The following is a 23,331-nucleotide window of genomic DNA, read 5'->3' on the forward strand; positions in this document are numbered from 1 at the left end:
GTCGAATTGAAGTCTCAGCATGATTTTCTGTGCAGTGGCATAAATTGAAATGGTACATTTAGTGTTGATCATTATTTTTATGAAATATATTGAATAAATTAAATGATGTTACAATTATTGAACATCAATTGAATAAATAATGATGTTTTTGTTACAATTATTTTGAACAAGTTAGCCTATTCTTACAAGTGATTTAGCCAGATCTGAGTTCTTTAAATGTTCTCCCTTTTAGAATTTTTGATTACTTAGTTGACCTCATTCTTCAGAGTAGTTACCATCCCTCCCTTAGAAATCTTCTAAAATTACTACCTAGCTAAAATGTATTTCAAGTCGGTGTGGCAGATAGGGGTCTAAAAAAAGGAGTTTGGCTACAGCCTCCACCCTTTCCTAACTACCAAAGTTCTCTAACTTATTACGCAATTTGTGTTTCATTGAAAACTATTCATATTTTGAACAGCGTGCTTTAATTTCTCAAAGCATCAACGAAATGTTAAAGTTATATATATATATATATATATATATATATATATATATATATATATATATATATATATATATATATATATATATATATATATATATATATATATATATATATATATATATATATATATATATATACTTTAATGTCATATCAATTGATTTACTTATGTTTGTACTGTCATGAAAGTATTCCTAATTATTTTTATTAACGTGAAAAAAACAAACTTTAACGCGAATGCATGTTAAGAACTTGTTTTTGCCTCTTTCAAAATTGCCGCACCTCTTAAAACTCTTGCCCGTTGGAATGTTGCCTCCTCTTCTCCCCCTAAAAAAAATCCCTTGAATATGCATGGGCAAATACAGTATATTTTTTTCATAAGTGAATGTGAATACATACATTTAACTAACTTACCAATCATTAGGTGAAATAAAGTATGTAAAATTTTTGATCAATGATGTTTTTAATTATGGGTAGTATCTTTAAGCGGATTTTAGATTGCACCTGTTAGGTTTGGCTTATAGAAAAAAGTATTTTAATCAAGTTTATCTTATAATTCTAGAACCTTTCTTTTCCAGGCCTACCGGTGATATTGAAAATAGTGAAAACTGCCAGTTAAACAATGTAGCAGACAGTTCTGTGTTACCCAGTTCTGGGAATTTGTTTGGTGACAGTTCTTTTGATAATGTGACTTGTAATCTTACACCATCCATCATAACCAGATGCAAAATAGAGTAGAAGCACATGAGTTTTGTTAAGCCTCGCCGGTGACCTAGTAATTGCGGCAGCTTAAAATCCATGTGCAACTTTTTGACATAGGGTCTAACAGGGTCATGTAAGGGGGTAGATCCTCTTCTTGTTTTTAAGAATTAATGGAAAAGTTTTTTTTTTTTTTGTTTTTTTTTTTAAATAAGTCAAGGGGTACATTTAGGTTATATTGTACTAATTACCCCCTTTTCAAGTTAAGATGGGGAGTAGGTCCTTTGGTTCAATTGCTCTCGTATATTAATTATGTTTTAAGTGTTTTTACGTGGTGAAAATATAGTGCAGCTATTTACTTAAAAAGTATAATATTTTATTTCTCCGGATGTATGAATTTAAGTTTTTATTCGAATATTCTGATGAGTTGATTTTTTCTTTTCTTGTATCTACGAATCTGATTTATTCGCTTTAAAAATATCTATTTCTGTACCTCTGATATCGTAGAAAGAAAGAAAGGGGTAGGACAGTTTTGAATAAGTGAATCATTCTGTTCATCAATATCCGTATCTCTTTCTTCCTTCGCTTTCTTCTTGATCGAAAATTGCCTTAGCTTTCGTCAAAAAAACTAATGAGTAATCGTTGTTATAAGACTTGCCTTCTGAAATATAACATTTAGCAAAAAGAAGAAAAGAGAAGGAGCTGATATAACGCAGACGAGTTTTGAGTTAAGTGCCTTACCTACGGATATTGGCCTAGCTGTATTGACAAAGGGAACCCTTGTAGCTCTTTACTTTCTAATCTTGGGATTGCAAAGCCGAAATAATGTAAGGCATCTACTGTAAAGTCAACTCGAGAGCCTCCTAATCTTGATGATTTTGTCTCTTCTGGGAATGCATTTTCGTTTTACGGTATTACTCTTCATTAAATAGAAAAAAAATATTTTGAAACTTTGAACTAGTTCTACTATAGATTATTTTGGAGTTTCTACTCGAATCGTCAAACAAGTAGCATTATATGTTCCTTCTCTTCTTGCACATATATTTAATAAAATTATAATTAGAATAGTTGATGGTTACCCTCCGATTACTTTGGCTCTTAAAAAGGGCACTAGAACTTCCGATATCGAATCGTTTCAGCCCCCTTCGAAATCTTGGAATCTGTCTGTGGAACGTGCGATTGATTTTGTGACTATCAATCTGCAAGATTTCCTGCTATAACTGTAACATTTATCAGTCGATTAATGTTAAGTAATTGTATATGCTAATAGTAATAATTATGCCAAATAAAGCACTGTAAAATAATGTATGGTATTAGCTAAGGAGATTGTTTTCTCAAGAAAGTTTGTAAATGAAACTGTTGGAGTTGGATCGATGGCCCAAATTTGGCCTTTTGATGGTGTTACTAATTCTTACCTCTATTCCTTACCACCAACTTAACAGGTACTTCTCATGACCTCGGAAATTCTTTTGTATTGTTTCAGTAAAACTTATAAATGGGCAAAACTGAAGGTTTTGGAAAGTAGTTTAGATCCCGCTTTCACTTTTTACTTTCTCGCAAAATTTTGAAATGTCTGTGAAATTAGGGTATACCTTTAAGTTTGGAAAAAATGGATGTTATACTGATAATTTAGCTCAATTTTTACAAACTGTGCTTTCAAGGCCTGTGAAGGGTTGAAACTTGCGCCTGGGGCAAAGCAAAATTTTCATTAATAACAAAATTTTCCATTTATTTAAATCTGACTTCTAATTTCAGCCTCTGCAAAATTATTAAACACTAGCGAAAGGCCCATTTGCATTCAAATATTAGTAATATTTAGCTAGCGCTAATTTGAGCCAATCAGTTTTCTTATATAATTTTCTGATTGACCGTAAAACTCTATGAAAAAACATGATTGGCTTAAATAGCCGCGAGCTAAATCTCAGTATCATAAAATCTTGTTGTGAATAATAATAAGATTCTCCATTTTAACATTTTGACGTACAAAGACTTTACCTCTTCAACTCACTCCCTCTCCAAACTTTCATTGTGCATAATATAAACAAGGATTCCATTTCGTTCACAGAGTTAATAAAAAAAGAAACGATAAAAGCAATCAAAAATAACTTTAGCGGTATACGTATTTGCTGTAGGTGTTTTAATTTCCTGGGAGATCTGTTTGAACAGCCATCCGAAACAACCTTATTTAAAATAGAAATTCAATTTTAAATTAGTGGCATTTCGAAGAAGTTATTAGTGGGTTGTAGAACTCAATTATTAGTAATAAGCATTCGTTATTTGTTATTACCTTCAGCCTAAAATGACGGATGACAACAAATTTAGCCCATAAAAGGCTCATAATAGATAAAACCTAACAGCGTAGTTTTTTCCGCACTTATAGCAATGATAAAAATATATATAAAAGTTCTTGTGAAGAAAGTAAAGAGCTAGTTTGAAACTTAAAACGAACAATATATGTTACTTCGCAGTCTATGCAACATACATCTGTCCGAATTATGATACTTTACTTCTCCAAACTAGAGCTTCATTGAAAACACAAAATCCATGCATTAAGAATGCTTTATTTTTTGTACAATAAAAAGTATCCTAAAGCAGTTTGTTTCTACTGGTAATAAGAGTTTTGTATCTTTTTGCGTTTTTTAGTAAAGCTCTAGTATTAAGCCCTGCTAGGGCTGGCAAAAAAAGAAAAACCCAATATAGCTGCCCCTTCAAAAAACCGTTTTTTAGACAGGGAACTGTAGACCTCCAGTTCTGGGTCTCTTCCCTCAAAACAGAATATAGCATGAGAGAGCGCCGTCTCGTGGTGTTGCGTTCCAACTTTTTTAGGTGATTGGTAGTTTCAGGAGTGGACCTATGGCCCAAATTGGGTCTTGGGGATATATTTTTAAGTTCATTTACCTATTATTTTCCTTCTAATAGCCTTGACCGATATTAATCGGACACAAAAGCACTGTGCACCACCTTGGACAGAGATGGTTTTAAGGGGGGGGGTAGAACTTACCCCGGGCGCAGAAACTTTAGAGGTGCCAAATTCCAAATAAATGATCCAGCGGTTATAATGATTTTGCAATTTTAGAAATTTTATTTTTGTTGAAATAAAGTAGAGGGTGCAGTTGGCAGCAAGTATAAGCAAATTGAATCCGAAATTTTCATTTTCTTTTTCCCCATATCTTCATCACCATTCCTTGGAAGATAAAACTAAGTTGACCAAATTAAGGAATTAATTGGGATGACACAATTAATTGAACGAAATTTAGGGGTGCCAATCGGGGATGAGGGGTCTATTATCCCTAGTTTTGAAAAAATACCTTTTGATAATTTATTGAAAGAACCGAAATTCTTCCTTTCAAAAGTGACCCTTACCTTGATTAGTCGGAATTTGTAAAGCCCCGTTTTCATTTGCCGTTCTACGGTCAAAGCGCCAAAGAATCAGCCAACGAATGAATCCTGTTTTCATGTCTGCGTTGAAAAAAAGCAATATTTTTGCAGTTCTATTTGTGGATTTTTTTCCAATTTGATTGTAAAATCACAAAATGAAAACAGGGCTTAAAGATGAAAGCCGAGGTTTTTGGCTTTTTGAATATTTAAACAGAACAAAAAGAGAAAGAGGCGAAATTTGTTGTGCTACTGTTTATTTTGGTGGTAATGTACAAAAATTCTGTAGTAAAGTCCGTGGTAGCAAGTAGCCTTAGTATTAAATTTGGATTGAGTATGACTTTTTTTTATTTCTTACACTATAATGATTAACTGTTCAACCTTAATTTGAGATAGCTTTGTTTGTTTTTGTTTATTTTCTTGATTGTAAGTTTTTGTTCTCATCCCTCTGCTCAAATTATTACAATTTAGTTTATTTTTACGCTACCGGCAATTACTTTAGTTTTTACTATTTGTCATTGAACTTGTTTCTAAACAACTTTTGATGTCCTTCTATTGGAGGGTTGTCCTTATCCTTGAATTTTTGTCAGGTTAGGTTATCGGTTCTCCTTAAAGTGAATTGAATTGTCATACTTGAAGCTCGCTCATCTTTTCAATAAGAGTTTCTCTTATGCATACTTTCAATTTAGGGGGCTATTTTAATATTAGAAATAAATAAAGGAAACTTGAAAATTTTTAATTATAAAATCTTCTGTGGTGCCAATTCATGACAGAGCAGGGAAGGAAGGGATATGATTTTTCTTCATAAATTTACAAAAAGGCATGTTTCAAAACTCTGGGGGGGGGGTTCATGTTTTCCTTGATTTTTGTCAAATTAAAGTACCAAAGAAAAGGTTTCAATACAAATATAAAAATTGTAAATCTAGGGGGAGGGCAATTGCTTCCCTCCCCTGCCCAATTGGTCCATTCTGAGAAGTATCTTTTCAACGCTTTCTTGGGTAAAACGCCTTATTTTCCCTTTTTCGACTTGACATGATGCTGAAAAGATCTTCTATATTTAGCCCTGATGTTTAGTGGCTTTAAGTTTTAATAAATATATCAATTTCCTGATTGGACAATATACATCGACACTAGAACTTATCAAATGTAAAAATTTATTTATTTATTTGTTTCCGTCCTTTTTAACCCAGTAATATGTGTTATTTGTATTAATTGAACGTAATCTAATTTACCACTATCATGTAGGCTAAATCTTATCAATCCATTTTTTAGTTTTTGCAGATCATTCAATCTTTGTTGTGAGTTTTTTATGAACGAAGCCCAAAATTCTATTGAATTTATCAAAGCCCAATTAGTTAATAAATTTTCGAATATATTTTATATAGTATTTTGTGAATATAAATCATACAAGAAAAATATAATCTCGGCAGGGTTATTCAAAGGGCGTTATTTCGGGACTTTAATTTTACATGAGTGCAAAAAAATGAAAATGTTGTTATTTACTGGCAATAGTCGAGAGATTTACGAGTCTTTTTATAATAGTTCACTTATGTTCTTTTTCATACTAACCTTAATTTATGATGGTGATTGGCGAACTACCATAAAACTTAACGTCTGTATTTTAAGTACTATTTTGAAACTAGTTTGTATTTAATATTTAAAAAGTGCATATTTTTGTTTAAAACTCGACAAAGTGAGTTAATGGCGATATTGTACACGTCGCCAAATGATATGGTGAGGCCGGTACATTTGTTGTTGTTGTTTTGTTTTTTTTTCGCTGGGAATGTGATTTGATCGTGGACGATCTAGATTCCTATTTTCAGGTTTTCAAAATCTCTACAGTGATTGACCATACTAAGGGGACGAGAAAGCGGAATTTAGTCGCTTGGGGATGCTAAACTTCAATAAAATCAATTGATCTATAACACAAATTATAAAGCATAAACATTGCGTACTGTGATTTGTTGTTTAGATCCTGATTAGTGATTAGTGTTGTGATTGTTGATTAACATGATTTGTTGATTAGTGTATATACTATTGCTTGCCTTTGTATTAAAAATGCAATTATCTGGTGTCATATTTGCTTGTTTTGTGATATTTGTCTTGCAAGTCTCTTTTGTTACAGTTTTTATGTTTTATTTGATTTGTCACGTAAATATAAGTTGTCTTAGGTAGCTGCTTTGTTCGAATGAATGTCTTGAAATTTTCACCCGATATGATTTGAAACTACGGGGTTGTCGCCAGGGGGTATAAAGTGAAAAACAGCCGTCGGTTGTTTCCGTTAGGGCGAAGCCTAGAGTGAACGTTGGTACTATATAAAAAGGTGGTGATGCAAGCAACTTTGCTTATTTAATATATATTTATGGTACTAACCTATTTTTATGGAAAAGAATGTTGAATGAATAACAGACTTGTTTAATTTGAGCTTAGGTTGACTCTGGCTAACGAATGTTGCCATATTCAAGACAGATATTGGTTTAAATTATTCCTTTGTCAGTTTCCTGATCATGATTGGTACTTAAGGGGAAGTCAGACGAATAAAAGATGTCGGTCAGAGCCGTTCCCATGGCTGGTGGCGTTTGGGGAAAAATTAATTACAGTTCCCCCCCCCTCCTTACTCAAATATAAGCAAAAAAAGCGAATCAGAGTGAAAATTTGGATCAAAGTGGGCAACCCCTCAGCTGCGTGGCCCCTAGCCACGGTCCCTGGGGCAGTTAGACCCGGTAGCCCCCCTCCTTTTTGAGTGGCACTGTGTCTGGTCACTAAATTTCGATCATAGTGTATATAAGCTTTTTTATAGTTTGACAAATCTCTTGAATCTGACAGGGTTAAATGTCATCGTTTCTGTGACCGTGTTTGGCAAAAATATGTTAATCTACTACTAGCGAACGCGGAATAACAGATATTGAAGTAGTTATCTGCCAAGGCTGAATGAAATTATCTGTGAAAAACTCACTTAAAAATTGTTTAATTAGAAAAAAAGATTCATCTAAGGGCAATGCAGGTTATAACGTAGAAAAAAAAACTAAAAGGAGCAATATCTGTGATCAGGGATGTTTTTCTGACGTACCAGACTATTCAAAATAAACAAATGCTGAAAAAGAGTATGCTTTACACAGGGGCGTTATATTAGTAAAGTCCTGGGGGAGGGGCAAAGTTAGAGCTAATTTTTCCAAGTCAAATGAAAAATGGCCTACATAGTAGCATAAACGCAAAGGTGTAGCCTATCTAAAAAAAATCTGTTTCTGGGGATGCTTGAATTATGTAGGCCTATCTTAGTACTAGCAAAACTTTTGAAGATGCTAAATTTCAGCTTTGGGAAACAGTATTAGTAATTTCATTTTATTGACATGACATTTGGAATCAATAAATAGTCGTAATATAGCCAGAATCATGTTATGAAACACATCATATGAGATTTTTACATGACTCAAGACCCTCAGTCGCTTATTTACGACCCAAATTATTTATCTTTGTCGCAAAGAAGAATAAGGAAAAACAGCATGGTAACAACAAGGAAGTTGCCACAACTATATTTCTCGTAAACCAGCTCTTTTTTCTCAAGGCATGCATCTTTGGGCTGCAGGTTAATATGATCTATAATTTTGTCCTTTTGATGGTTGATGGTTTTACGCAAACCATCTTCATTGAGCCTCAACCACAGAGAAATCATTGACTTTCTCTTTGCCACAGCCAATATGACAAATATCAAAGGCTCTTTGTTTTCGTTCCCCTTTGATTTCCGTCAAATTCCTAGTATTGTAATTCATGTTACGACCGTGTGATGTTGAAGGCATTTCTGGTCTAGAAAGTCTGGTTACTGTTCTTCCTCTGCCTTCAGTACCCAGGTCAAGCAGACTCTTAGGTGTATGGAGAGTATGCATGCCGAGCATATTCTGAGTTTTGAGCTCAATTTCTCTTTTCGACCACAGGAGTTTGCGCAGTTGCTCGAAGGCACACCAGGCTAAGCGAACCCAAGCTTGGACCCCATTTGATGCTTTGGCCTTGGCTCCCATAAGTGCTCTCACATAGTTGAATTCCTCAACCCTGTCAATAGGATCTCTATTAAGATGCATAAAAGAGTTGGTATTATTCTTAGTAAATTCCTTGTAATTTCATTTATAGATTGCTACTCCCAACTCAAAAGTTTCCGTTGAATACTTTGGGATCTTATCAGGTTTTTTTCGTAATTTTTTTTAAGTTGATTATGAATCCGAAGAGATAGTTATACTTTGTAATGAAGGCTATATTTATTTGTCAATCGAAGACAAGCAAAGGGTTAGTTTTTTGGTTTATGAGACAGCTTTTTATTATTCGTTAAGGATGTTAAAATGAGTTAAATGTTTCTTCATCAGATGGTGTTCGTTGGTAGTTGTATTGTCCTCTCTTCTTTTTTTTCTGTGTAATGTGATAATTTTAGTAAGTGTCACAGTGCTTTTGTAAAACTAAAAAAGAACCGAGTGTTTTTATTTTGGCCTTCGGGACTCAAGTAAAACCCATATCCCATTTATATTGTTTGTCAACGATGTGTTCTTTTTGTGGAAATTCCATTATCTTGATTTTTATTTTAATGAGTATTTACTTGATGGTGCTCGTATTTGCCATGAGGTTGGTAAATCTTCTGAAGTAATCTGCTGTTTCACTGGTTTAGTCATTGCTCAAAATAATTTCTTTTTCATTCTTATCAAACTAATATTTTTGGTGTCCTCTTTGCAGCCATGTGATTCGTGGTCTACGTAATATTAAAGTCGCGGGTCCAAAATGCTTGGGAAAATTTACGCCATAGAATTCGCATTTCAGGAAGGGACCATGAGAATCCCCCGCGTAGTTGTTCCGTTCCAATACCCAAAACCACTGCTACAGTCAGTCACATTCACTTGTATGACATGACAAAAATAAATATCTGAGCCCATATGGAGATTTACCCCGGGCCGATTCTTGACTCTCAAAGGATCTGCTTATAGGTGCAGAAGCAGTGGAGGTATTTACTTACTTGCTTAAGATGAGACATAGGCTATTCGGCCCAACTTGAAACTCGAAAGCTATTGGATGAGGTTCCACCAAAGTAATATGTCCTCTATCTGCGGCCGAATGTATTTAAGCCACAACTTGTCCCACTTGTAGTCATATTTCTTGAAACTGCCCAGTGGTTCGACGTCCTTCTTCACGACGTTCTGCCATGGCTTAATCTGGTCTTCCGGATTTTCTTTCCAGGAGGAGGGAGGCACTGCAGTAAGGACATGGCGTGTTAGGGTCGCCTCTGGGCGCTGCATTACATGGCCAAGCCACTTGAGACGTCTTTTCTTGAATATACTTGCATTGTAAGTTTTTGTCAGCACATCTTCATGAGCTCGTGGCTGTTGATTCGTTACGACCGTGTGATGTTGTAAATAGCTCTTAGGCATTTCCGGTTTAGAAAGTCGGTTATCGTTCTTCCTCTACCTTTAGTAGCCAGGTCATGCAGATGTCTAGGAGTATAGAGCTTATGCGTGCTGAGCATATTCTGAGTTTTGTTTTGAGATGAATTTCTTGTTTCAACCACAAGGGTTTGCGCAGCTGCCCGAAGGCACACCAGGCTTGGCTCATCCAAGCTTGGACTCAATTTGATGCGCTGCCCTTAGCATCCATAAGTGCTACCAGATACTTGAACTCCTCGGCCCTGTCAATAAGATCTCTATCAAGATGTATAAAAGAGTTACTATAATTCCCAGTTATTTAGGTTTTTGGTTGCTAATTGCGAGACTTGCCACATCTGTAGTAACCGCCACTCTTTTTATCATTTCATCCGCTCTCAGTGCTAAATCAGACAAAAGTGCTAAATCAGACAAAAGGGTCCCGTCATTAGCATATTCGAGGTCAGCAACGCTTTCTTCAGCTGGAAATGCCACACCATCTTCTTCTTTCAAGGCTTTTCTTACGATCCAATGTACAATGAAATTGAAAAGAACTGGGGATTCTGCACAGTCTTGGCGAACACCGTACTCTATTTCAAAGAGTTCTGTCAGTACACCATATAACTCTTCATATTTTTATAGTAAGCTTTGAGCAGGTCGACCAATTTAGTTGGGACACCATCTTCAAGCATTATCTGCCAAAAGATAAGCCAGAAAATACAGTCAAATGTGGCGATCAAGTCGAGACTGGGTCTTTCCTGTCCGTTGATCTCTGTTCCTTTCTGAGATGGTTTATGACAATTATTGAAAAACTTTTCCTGGCTCTGTCAATCAGTGAAATTCCCTGGTAATTCTTGTAATTACCCTTATCTCCTTTTTTGACCAACCTTGACCAATAGGCATTTTCATCCCTCCTAGCCAGTCTGTGGGCTCTCTTATGCGATTCTATGAATGCCTGTTGGGGACTATACTCTTGTCTTCCAAAGCAGCGAGTGTCTCTGCGGTTTGACATTTTTGCCTTTTTGCCTTGTGTTTTCTGTCCCAGAACTTTCCCAGCAACCTCGTGTGGGATTTTTTTATTGTCTGCCATGACTTCTCTGTGGTTTTCTTTGCTGTTGTATCAGGTTCAATGACCTGAAAGTGTTTTCTCAATTGTAGGTCAAATCCAGAGTGTACATCTGGAGCTTGGAGTTTTTCCGTGTAAAGTCTGCGGGGTCTTGATTTCTTCTGATTAAAGAGTTTTAGTTTTACTGTGCTTACTAGGAGAAAATGACCTGATCCATTCAATGTCGGCTCCTCTGAACATTATACAGTTGACTACGGACGACCTCCATCTCTGATTGATCAATATATAGTCAGGTAGAGCAAGGGTACGGTCATATCTCGATTCCCACGTGAATGTGTGGGCATTCTAGTGCTGAAGGAAAATATTTGATACTGACAGATGGCTTTGCATAGCCAGCGGTAGTAGCTGTGCACTGTTAGAGCATCTTTATTCTCGGCCACGCGGTCCAATGCTAGTATGCTCAGGAGGGTCGGACCGATCCTTGTATTAAAGTCTTTAGTAATGAACAGTTGGTCTCGATTTGGGCAACTGTCTATCGTCTGCTGGGGCATATGATAGAATTCATCTCTCTGGGAGTTAGATGAGTCGCGGTTTGATGTGCAGACAGTTATGACTGAGATGAAAGAGGTGACTCAATATCCTGATCCGGGATATGCAATTTGATATCGGCTCCATTTCCAAGACAGCTGATTTTGTATTCTCATTTAGGAGGAATCGGAAACGGACCGTCACTGGATCCCAAGGTGTAAAGGTGGAATTTCTTGCCACTAACTGGTTCGTTTATTGTATTTTTGGTCCAATCCTTCATTCTGGTCTCCTTTAGGCATAGAACATCCAACTTAAAACGGTAAATTTCTGCAGCCATAAAAACCCGCGCCACGTCACATTTAATGGAACAAACGTTCGACGTTGCTAATTTCAGGCTTTGCTTTATCATTTCCATCGCGCCGCCGGCTTGCTGGTTTTTCGCCAAGGGCACCGGCTTCCTTGGCGCGTCGCTTACTGAGAAAGCAGTAGCATGACTTGATCTTTTATTCTGGTCCGATATTTCATGATGTTTCGTGGGAATATGATTCAATGATGTTTCTCAGGCCTTCTGTTATTCCAATGCGTTCAGGGATGGATCCAGGGGGGCCTTAGGTCCCCTCCAAGATTTTTCTGGCGCCCTCATTCGCATTCCGTTCTTTTTTCTTTTTTTGCTCTTTTTTTAAGTTAACTTGTCAATTTGATCAATTATTCTTAGCTGATTTACCCAATTCACAACAAAAAGCAAAGCTTTCCAATGAATGTAAAGAGCAAAGTTAAAACTTAAAACGAACAAAAATTATTTATCGTCAACCGGTTCAGTATATATCTGTAAAATTGGGATAGCAATCTTTGATTGGCGCTATCTTTCCCCTGTTTTACGAACATGGAAGCTCATGTTGAAGATGAATCAGTTTTTCTCTGTGTTAAACGTTCGGTAACACCGGAAGTTATAGCTATTTGTCTATTCACAATGACAGATTGAAAAGTAGGTTTGTAGCTAAAAGTTCAAAATGGATAAAAATAAAAAATCTGGACACGAGCATAGAATGGATAAGAGACGAGGACTGATGGCTGAATGTGCAAGGGAATCGAATGATATTTCCGGATATTTTGGCAAAATATCCAAAAATACGCGGAAATCGAAAGCTAAGTTTTGACTAATAATAAACCTCCTCTACCCTAAAAAAATCCTTAATTTTAGTTTTGTGACTAAATGGGGCCTTCGTGTGAATAAATATATCTATCTATTCATTTTAACTAAAAAGCTAGTTTGGTTCAAATTAGATGAATGAAAGAGTTAAAAGCAATTTAGGCCAGGAACCGATCCATAGGGTCGGAAGGAGCAACCCTCCTCCCAAGACACTTCTGGCACCATTATCCCGTTCTTTTTTCTTTATTTTAAATCTTTTAAAATAAACTTGTAAATTTGGTGCCCACCTCGAGTCACATTGGTGCCCTTGGTCCAGTGGCCCCCGCAACCAAGATTTGGTCTTAATCTGTTAGAGATTTAGACATGAAACTGCTCACGCGATAAGTTTAATAATCATTTTGTCATAAAATTACAAGATAAACCTCATTTTCAGGAAAAATGAATCATATAATTAAACTTTTTTTCTTTTATTTGGCAGATTGTTTTTATTTTCTTTTTTAAGAGCCCATTGATTTAGGGTACGGTTTCCGGGATTCATTGACGGGGGATATGATAAGGATAGGTCACGGGAAGGGAGACACTTTATAAAGAGGGTTTTGGAAAATGTTTTGGAAAATGTTTTGGACATTTGAGTTGGCCGAGTGGGATTTGGGAGAGCTAATTCACGTGCCCTATCTTATTGAGCCGCCTGACTATAGTAAAATGCAGGGTAGAATACTATCTTCCTAGGACGAAGTCCTAGTGGAACGTTGTCTATGTTATCTGAACATAATGTGGAAGTCGAGGTAGGCTGGCTGATTCACAAGTATCAATTATCTCAAGCTCTATCGTCCCTGAAAGACAACTTGGGAGACTATTCAATTTTTTTATTGTCTTTGTCTCCCTCCCTTTCGTCATTGACTACTCCGATATTACCCTCATTTTTTTATTATTACTTCGAAATTATGGGGGATAAATAGATAATGGCCATATCAATGTCTATCTTATCGTATATTATTTTGTCTACCATAGCTACAGTTTCTTTGATAGAAGCAAATTTCTTGGGATCCATCTGCAAAACAAAAGCGATCGCCTGCTACAAAGCATGTGAAAAATTTTAGGGCTGCGAGACGCCCAAATTTCGTGGGTGGGAATACCTTTGGTTGGGAGAAGGGGGATGGGGAGATGAGATAGAGAATAGGAGTCACATATAGTAAAAAAAACATTAGTGAAAGAGCACACCCACATACACACACGAACACATACAGAAACAAACGCACAAATACAAACCCACAAAAACAGACACAAACACAAAAAAAAGGAAGAAATTTATACATACATTCTCATACCTGCACTCTTATTTTCTCTACTACTACTACTACTACTTAAAAAAATGAATTGTTTCTTACTTTAGTAATTAAGACAGATAAGCACTTGAATGAGGCCTTAACCTTACTCACCCATCCAATTACCTAGGACAAATAGTTTTTCGAAATTCATATATTGGATCATCACATAGCTTCACATTACCATAGAACAAAATAGCTAGGTGCTGGAGAATAAATTCTATGTATTTTTTACATGAGACTTTAAATTTTTAGGTAACAGATCATACAATGTAAGGCTATTAAGGGCTAGTATTAAGATCTAGTAAGTGCTATTACCCCTTACTCTCTAGCCCCCACCCTAGAGACATTGATTTTTTTGTGGTTTACAATTCAAACAAGGAGTAGAAAATACTTTCAGGGATGGGTAAATTGATCTTTCTTCTAGTTCACACGTCAGATTAAAGAAGGGGGGATGTAAAAGCTCAAGATATTACATTAACGTCACTTAATCAGAATTCTCCTGCTAAAAACAGAACTTCAAATGGATACTACACTGCCAGCTGTAAGATGGATGGAACATGAAGTCAAATGAATTAACGGCCATTCTACTGGCGTATGATTGGAAGAGAAAGGTACATCTAGAATGGCAATAGCAGAAAATGGAACTATTTTACATTACAATATTAATGCTTTGTGGTAATGTACATGACATTATTTCAGTATAAAATATCTATTTACACTAACATATTGTATTTTTCTCAATCATTATTAGGCTTGTATGGTTTTCGAAGAAATTAGAAACTTTAAATACATTTGGGTATTAAACCCCTTTCCGCGGTAGGGGTAGGGTTTATAATAAACATCATAATATAAATACTTTCCTTTTTGAAAAAAAAAAAATCAGCTTTGACAGTGTGGAACACGACCTGCTCCATGTTTTGGTTCTGGTTCCGATTAAAGAGTTCTCGAAAAAAGGAGCATTTGACACAAGTAAAAACCAAATATTCCTTTGCTCGTCGTGGAACGTCTTCAAACATTTTCTAGCTGCCAAAGCAACAAGGCAGGATCCCCACATTTCAAATGCTCCTCAGATATTCCACTGCAACCAGGCGTGCAGTTGGTTTTCAGTCTCTTTATAGAAAATGTTGGAATCTTGTAGCGGATCAAGGGGCTGCTTTACAATTATCAACCTCTTGTGAAAACAGTTGCATTTCCACTATTAGAAATTAGAGGTTTCCCCATTGATTAATTTTTTATCAAGCTCTAAAGAAAAAAAAATAGTCTGGTCTGCTCATTCAAAAAGTCTGAATGAAGCCATAGTAATTTATTCACCAAAGAATCTGGTCGCGTCTGTTGTTAATGCGCATTCTATTGTTATAGGAGAATAGTAATGGCTTTCAAAGAGATTTCTTTGCCATTTTACATAAGCAGCAATCAGATTCACATAAACAAATTGGTCAGATGAAAGTGATTACACCCCCATCCATCATCACGGTCGAATCATATTGGTGCCCTCGGTCGAGTTCCCCCCCCCCAATATTTTTTCTAGATCCGCCCCTTAGTGCGTTAGCACCTCTTTGAAGTGGGAGTATGCAGTTCACAGGGGATGTTCACAATTCCACCACTTTTAGGTACTTGAGTCCAGGATAGGGTCGTAGGCCTTCTCCTGTCTTAATAGCATAGTATAACGATTTTTGGAATTAGCGATAAGTTCCGGACACTGTTCTGCCCTTTCTTACAATTTTGAGCAGAAAAATACTCAGGAATATATTTTGGTACAGGGGTGGTACAATTTTCAAAAATCGATGAATCACACAGAAAATACAAACTTTGCAAAAAATTGCAGAATGCTCGTAAAATCCCGAGATTTCAAAGGACACGAAAACATCCATTAAGGCTCCAGCACCGAATACGAGCCTGACGATAAGCGAAGACTGTTCTTATTACAAGAGTTTTGAGTTCATGAAATACAGGATTTTCATAAAACCATAAAATTCAAACGGTTTAAAGCGCATACTGAATATGGTTCAAATCTTAGCCCTAAACTGTGATATTTTTTGTTTTTAGTATAGATGGCCTCTGTAACAAAACCCACGTTTCTTATCTTCACTAGTGGATATAAATTCAAATTTAAAACAACCGATATCCAAGACACAGAGAAACCTGTCATCATAAAGAGCTTGTCTTGTATCCATTTCTGATATTGTAATTTTTGTATTCTTTTATGCAATTCCCTTTTTATAAGAAATCAAGATTTGTTTTTTTATAGAACCCTCCGTTGACTCTCCTATCCATTGTTCCTTTGAGAGAAGATAAATGACAGAAATATTCAGATTTACCCCTTGGCTCTGGCGAAATAAAGTTTCCGGTAGTCTTTGGTGTTGGGACCCGTAAACCTTCAGAAGGATTTTCAAATATTTCATATTATTTAGCACGTGTTCAGATTGCAGTGGCGCCATCGGAGGGGGGCTGGTTTTATTGCCCCTCTAGATTTCAAAAAGTACCCTTTTCCTGTATTTTCACTGTAAAATACCCTTTTTTGGCATTTTCGTTGAAGAAAATTAAAAAAAACAACCCCCTAGATTTAGAAAAATATATTTTGCCCCCTCTCTCTGACATTGTCGTGAATTGGCCCTACAGTCCAACCCCCCCCCCATAGAAGTGAGTTCTCCCTTTTCAAAACATGCAACTTGCTTTTTCATTAATCACTTTTGGGTTCCAATTTTGATATTGTTGGCTTCTAATTACAGAACAATTTTTCTCAATTATAGTTCATTTGAAATATAGCATGGGACAGAGCAAATTAAAGCTGTTTTTAAACGCCCAATTGCTTGTACCCGTTTTATGATTGAAGACTAAAAGAAAAGAAAAATGAAACCCAATTTGCGTCATTGGTGACGTCAATTGCAACCAAAAGTCTTTAGGTATGCTAATTAGTTTCAATAGTTCCGCCAGAATGGTTTCTTCGTGAAAACTTGCTTGGTTGCTGCTTAATGTTTGATAAAATAAAAAAAAAATAATAAAAATATAATCAAGAAATCGAGGATAATATCAGCAAGTGGACGGATAAGAAGTGAAAAGGACAGAAGTAGATATTTCGGCAAGGACTTCCGCCATGCCATTTTCAGTGCTTCAAAAAGAAAAAAAAAACACGAATAACTAACCTTTTAAAAGGAAATCTAACAGAGCAGAATAAAATATTTAATTGTATTTTTTTCAATGTAGTTGCTTGCTGCCTTAAAATGGTCTTTTCTGTAATTATCTTCCGTTTTTGATAGGAAACCCTTACACATAATTACCACTGAAAATTTGATAATATCTCGAGATTGTACTTTTTAAGTATTTTACTAAATCAAACAGTAACCGAAACTGAAAAAAACCGAATTTTGATACCAATACATACATCAAAAGAATCGGATTTTTATGTTAATTTTAAATATCCAATTCTATTAAGTTCAGTTCTACTTATCAAAAGTTACTAGTCTGAGAAAATTTGCCTTATTTTAGAAAAACTAAATTTAGAGAATCTTAATGAAAATCACACCAACAGATTCAGCATATCAGAGAACCCTACTGTAGAGGTTTCATGCTCTTATCTGCAAAAACGAGGAATTTTGTATTTTTTTTTATCTAGAAGAAATATCACGGATGGGTGCTTGTTTGTTTTGTTTTTTTGTTGTTTTTTTTTGTTATTTTTTCCAAGGATGAACGAATCGAGCCAGTAGTCCTAGAATGTCGCAAGAGGGTTCATTTTAACTGAAGTTAAAAGTTCTAGTGCCCTTTTTAAGTGACCCAAAAATTGGAGGGCAACTAGCCCCCCCCCCCCCCCATTTTTCCATATTTTCCCACGCTCATTTTTTCCTAAAGCCACTGGGTCAAAATTTTGAGATAGCCATTTTGTTCAGCATAGTAGAAAAATCTGATAAATATGTCTTTGAGGACGACTTAATCCCCCAGAGTCCCCGGGGGAAGGGCTGCAAGTTATGAACTTTGCCCATTGTTTACATATAGTATTGGTTATTGGGAAGTATACTGACGTTTTCAGGGGGATTATTTCTGGTGGTAGGGGGGTCGGGGGTTACTTGAGAGGATCCTTCTACGGAGGATCTTATCAGGAAGGAAGAGAATTTCTATGAAGGGGGCGCTGGATTTCCCAGCTTTATTTAAAATAACATTGAGAAGCTAAATACAAAAAACAAGCTTTTTCAACTGAAAGTAAGGAGCAATATTAAAACTTAAAACGAATAGAAATTATTACGTATATGAGGGGTTCGCCCCCTCATCAATACCTGGCTCTTTACGCTAAAATATTTTTAGTAACTTCAAAGGAGCTATTTATTCTAACTAAACGGCCTTCGTGATTCAGGGGTCATTCTTAAAGAATTGGAACAAAACTCGAACTTTAGTGTAAAGAGCAAGGTGTTGACGAGGGGGTGAACCCCTCATATACGTAATAAAAACATACGAATATAGAAGCTCGTTACATATGTTAATTTGTAAGTTGTGTATATTTATTACTAATAAAAATGTTTGTAAATAAAATTAAAAGTTCTAGAAGTCTGGCCTTTTTAAGTATCAAAAAAATTGGAGGGCAACTAGGCCCCCTTCCCCGCACATTTTTCTCAAAATCGTCCGATAAAAATTTTGAGAAAGGCATTTAGCCAAAAAAAAGTAAAATTAGCATGCAAATTTCGCTTTAATTATTTATGTACCTTGAGCCAGAATCAAAACGTGGATTAATTCAAAAACGTTCAGAATTTAAAAAAAAACAAAAAAAAAACTTTTTTTTAACTGAAAGTAAGGAGCAACATTCAAACTTAAAACGAACAGAAATTGTTCCGTATATGAAAGTGGCAGTCCTCTCCTCAACACCCCGCTCTTTACGCTTAAGCTTGACTCTTTCTCACGGCTCTGCTTTTTAAAACAATGAAAAACTTTAGCGTAATGAGCGGGGCGTTGAGGAGGGGACAGCCCGTTTCATATACGGAATAATTTCTGTTCGTTTTAAGTTTTAATGTCGCTCCTTACTTTCAGCTAAAAAAAAATCTTTTTTATTTAATATACTTATAGTAGAAACTCGTTTTTCTGCAGGACAGGGTCAGGGGAAATATCGTGTACAGTTATTCCCTTTCAATGATCAGGACATTAAATACTCACATTCATCTGCCCTGACAGAGAAACAAGTAGGGGGAGGGGGAGGGTACTTTAAAATATGTATCATGGTCCGCTCCCATCTCTGGATTGGCCCTCGATGTTAAGTGGTCTTTTCTCTTTGTCATATTTACATGGCTGTTCCTAGTGTTGGTGGGACCCTAGGAAAAATTAGTTACGACGCGCCCTCCCGAGCCCCAGCCAATACCCCCAGCCACGGTACGCGGGACAGCTTGCTCGGTCGCCTCCCCTTCTTTTGAACGGCCCTGCCTGTTTGTTATACATACTATGAAGATTTGGGTATTCTCTGTTCTCCTCTAAGTTTTGTTTATTGCATGTCTCACCCAGGCTATGAAGTTGAGTTTAAAGACTTGTTTTCGGTTCAAATCACTGCACAAGACAAAGAGTCAGAGTTGTTATAAATTACGTCTTTGCAGCTGGAGTTGCGATTACAATTTAGCATGACTTGGAGACAATATCGATAAACAAATTCCAACTAGTGAAAGTTCAATTGACCAACGAGATACCATCCTAAAAAAAACAGTAGGTTGCGGTCTAAAGTTGCCTATAGTAAAGCACCATAAGGCTTCAATGTATTTTTTTCCCAGAGACACTTCATTTGTAAGGGGTGGTCGTATACACTTCGGAAGAGCCTTATTCGATTGGAAATTGGAAGTTCTAGTGCCTTTCTTAAGAGTCAAAAGTCATTTAAGGACAACCAGTCTCCATCACCCGCACCCTTTTTTCCAGAAATGGATGCGATCAAGATTTTGAGATAGCCATTTTATTCAAAATAGTCCAAAGGTCAAATAACCATGCCTCTGGGGTTGACAACACCCTCCAGCCCCCATGAGCAAGGGAAGTAAGCTATGCAGGTTGTGCATAGTTGACATATAAGATTTTTATAGAAGAGGTGGTCTTATACACTTTGGAGGGGGCTCATTCGATTAGAAATCAAAGTTTCTAGTGCATTTCTTAAGATTCAAAACTGATCCGAGGTCAACCAGCTGCCGCCTCCTTCAGTTTCCCCCCCCCCAAATGCATCCGATCAAAATTTTGAGGTAGCTATTTTGTTCAGAATAGTCCAAAGGTCAAACAATTATGCCACCGGTGTCGAAGGCCCCCCAGCCCCGGGGAAAGGGGTGTGGTTTTGAAAGTTGGCCATGGTTAACAATTCAAAAATATCCAAGGGACGACAAAGGTTAAGTTGAATTTGTCAAGGTATATTGAGGAGACGTTGAAGAGAGATTGGAAGGCAACCAGTCCCCCCCCCCTAGTTGCTCTTTTTAGGTACCCTCTTTGCTTAACTCTGATCAAAATTCTAAATTGTCGTTTTGTTCAAACTAGTCCCCGTAAACATGGTCCATGGTCCAAACATGGTCCCCGCAGCTCCAGGGCAAGGAATGTAAATTATGTAATTTGTCCTTTTCTTAAAAGCAGCAGTTAACATTGGAAAGGGGGGTAGTGTTTCATTCTGGGTGTGTTCGGAAAGGCTAATGGTATTGAGGAGAAATTTCTGAAACCCTTGAGGTGTATGTTGAGTTAAATCCAAAGTCTACCTTCATCTAAGTTGTCGGAAAGGCGAATCTGCAATATCTCATGAATGGGTAAGGGTATCAACTTGAGACTTTCACGGTTACTAACGCTGCTGCTATTGAGGCTGCAAATGTGACTGGCTGCGACTGTGACTGTGACAACTTCCGACTGAAAGAACTTGCAACTCTGACTGCGGCTGCTTGCAATTGTTATCATTTACTTATTATTTACTTAATAATCATTTACTTGTGACTACTTTTGGAATGTTTAGGAGGTGCTATACAAAACCGAACCATACTATGCTTCTTGCCAAAAGAAACAAAGAAAGTTTTTTCGGGAAAGAAAGTTAGCCTACTTATTTATTTATGATGAATGATTTTTCTTCATTGAGTATATTTATGTCTATTCCGCTCCGTACTGAAGATCATTTGGAGGCTCAAATAGGACATGATGATTTGCCTCTTATTGAATCAAAGCCTCATTGTGAAAGTTCTTACATATTGAAGTCGCAAATTAGTTCAGAGAGGTCGCTGTGTCTTTGCTCGTGGAAATGCCATCTTACTACAGGATATTTAGATGTTCTGCAGTTAATTGAGAAATCTTCTTCAAAATTTGATATTATGGGTATTTCTGAAACTTTTTTGAATGCTGACAAATATCTCTCGGCTTATTATTTTCCAGGATATAATTTTGAGGTGAGGAACCGATTAACTATGAACCGAGGAGGCCTGAGAGTTTTGATTAATAAGAATGTAAGGTATATGAATAGGGAGAATTTGGGTGTATGGATAGAAGGTAAGTTTGAAAGTTTTTGTTTAGAATTTGAAATTGAAGGAAAAAAATTTTAGTTGGTATTGTGTATAAGCCGCCCAGTGCTCGCTTGGATGAGTTTTAACAGGTTTTGATGAGTTGATGAGGCTGGTTTCGTCTACAAGAATGGATTTTTTTTTGTATGGGGGATTTTAACTTTGATCTTTTACAACTTTCAGGTGTTTTGGATTTTTTTTTTAATTATATGGTTTCGAATGATCTATACCCTTTAACTTGTGCACCTATCCGAATATCTAGTCATTCTGTGACCCTAATTGATAACATTTTCGTGGAACATAGTTATTTGAGTTAAAGCTGTTCTGATGTTATCGTATGTCCAGGCTCGGACCATCCTCTGGTAATTGCTCATGTGATGTGTCTCAGAAATAGACATGTCCCATTCTGAATTTGAATAACTTTGCCACGGAGTTGAGTTGCATTAAGTGGGACTCTGTCGTTGAGATTTCAGGTGATTCTTCTTATGACCAATTCATGTCAATTTTTCAACCAATTTATGAGAAAACATGTCCATTGCAACTTGTAAAGCAAAAGGACGATCTCCGCAAGCCATGGACTACAGAGGAAATAATAGACATGATAAACAATAGAAACTTGTTATATGAGCAATATCTTAATAGTCGGGATGACGCAGATTTTAAAGAATTCAAGGGAGTGAGAAATAAGGTGAATAGTATGAGAAGGCAAGCAAAGAAGAAGTACTTTGAGGAAAAGTTTTCTGATAATAAGGGAGATACAAGAGCTACATGGCAAGTTATCAATGAGTTCATAGGAAATAATAAAAATAGCCAGTCGCCTTGCATTGACATAAACGGAAGTTCTTTGAGTGATAAAAATATAGTTGAGAATCATTTTGGTCAGTTTTATTCTCAAATTGGATGGTCTGTTCAAGGAAGTGCAAGATGTGACAGGGAAAATGTTCTCAGTGACAAATTCAAGGACTCTCGTGGCGACACGAGCTTGAAAAGTGTACAAATGATAAAGTGATTAAGATAGTGAAAAACATGAAATCGAATTCTGCTGGGGTAGATGGCGTGAATCTTAAAACTTTTAAAGCTGTGATGACGTATATACTACCAAGTATCCTATATATTATCAACTCGTCTTTGGAAACAGGGACCTTTCCAGAAGCGCTGAAGCAAGCTAAAGTTATTCCACTTTATAAAGGGGGTACCAGGTCAGCTGCCAGTAATTGAAGATTGATTTCGATGCTGCCTCTATTTTCAAAAATTCTCGAAAAAGTGATTCATCGTCATCTATATGACCATCTCACGAAACATGGCCTACTCAGTAACATCCAATTCGGGTTTAGAAAAGGTCATTCAACTAGCCATGCTGCCATTCATCTAGTTGATTTTGTAAATAATTGTTTAAAAAAAAGTGAGATCCCCCTAACAGTATTTTTTGATTTTAAGAAAGCATTTGACACCGTAGATTTTAGAATTTTATCGCAGAGATTAGAATGCTTAAGCATTAAAGGAGTGTGTCTGAAGTGGTTTGAAAGTTATTTACGCCTGAGGTCTATTAAAGTGATGATTCATGATGTGTTTTCTTCGTTTTATCAAGTGTCATGTGATGTGCCACAGGGATCGGTCCTTGGTCCACTTCTTTATCTAGTTTATGTAGATAGCATGAGGTTCTATCTTCCGGATTATTGCTTAACATTATTTGCTGATGACACTGCAGCTACGTTTTCTGGTCGTTGTTAGGATAGCCTTGCATTGAAAGTGAATGGAGTTTTGAAAAATGTCCGTGTTTTTAGTAGATTGAGTTTGTCATCAGTAAACGTTGCTAAGACTAATTTTATTTTATATACT

At 36.3% G+C, this 23,331-nt stretch overlaps 1 protein-coding gene across 10 annotated transcripts in view; it reads left to right on the forward strand.

The window, feature by feature from the left end:
* The window catches only part of LOC136033896 (trafficking kinesin-binding protein milt-like), a 143,891-nt gene extending 129,151 nt beyond the window's left edge, over positions 1-14,740 (forward strand). For 3 of the 10 annotated variants that reach the window (XM_065714884.1, XM_065714885.1, XM_065714889.1), the window contains one exon: positions 1,060-1,374. In XM_065714884.1, the coding sequence (XP_065570956.1) occupies positions 1,060-1,219 (160 nt within the window). In that variant the 3' untranslated portion in view covers positions 1,220-1,374. Of the gene's footprint in view, positions 1-1,059; positions 6,730-14,444 lie in introns of those variants that run through there. The other 7 variants (XM_065714888.1, XM_065714890.1, XM_065714886.1 and 4 more) reach the window with 6 other exon arrangements.
* Positions 14,741-23,331: the final 8,591 nt, after the last annotated feature.

This window comes from Artemia franciscana, chromosome 12 (assembly GCF_032884065.1).
Source record: "Artemia franciscana chromosome 12, ASM3288406v1, whole genome shotgun sequence".
NCBI classification, from domain to species: domain Eukaryota; kingdom Metazoa; phylum Arthropoda; class Branchiopoda; order Anostraca; family Artemiidae; genus Artemia; species Artemia franciscana.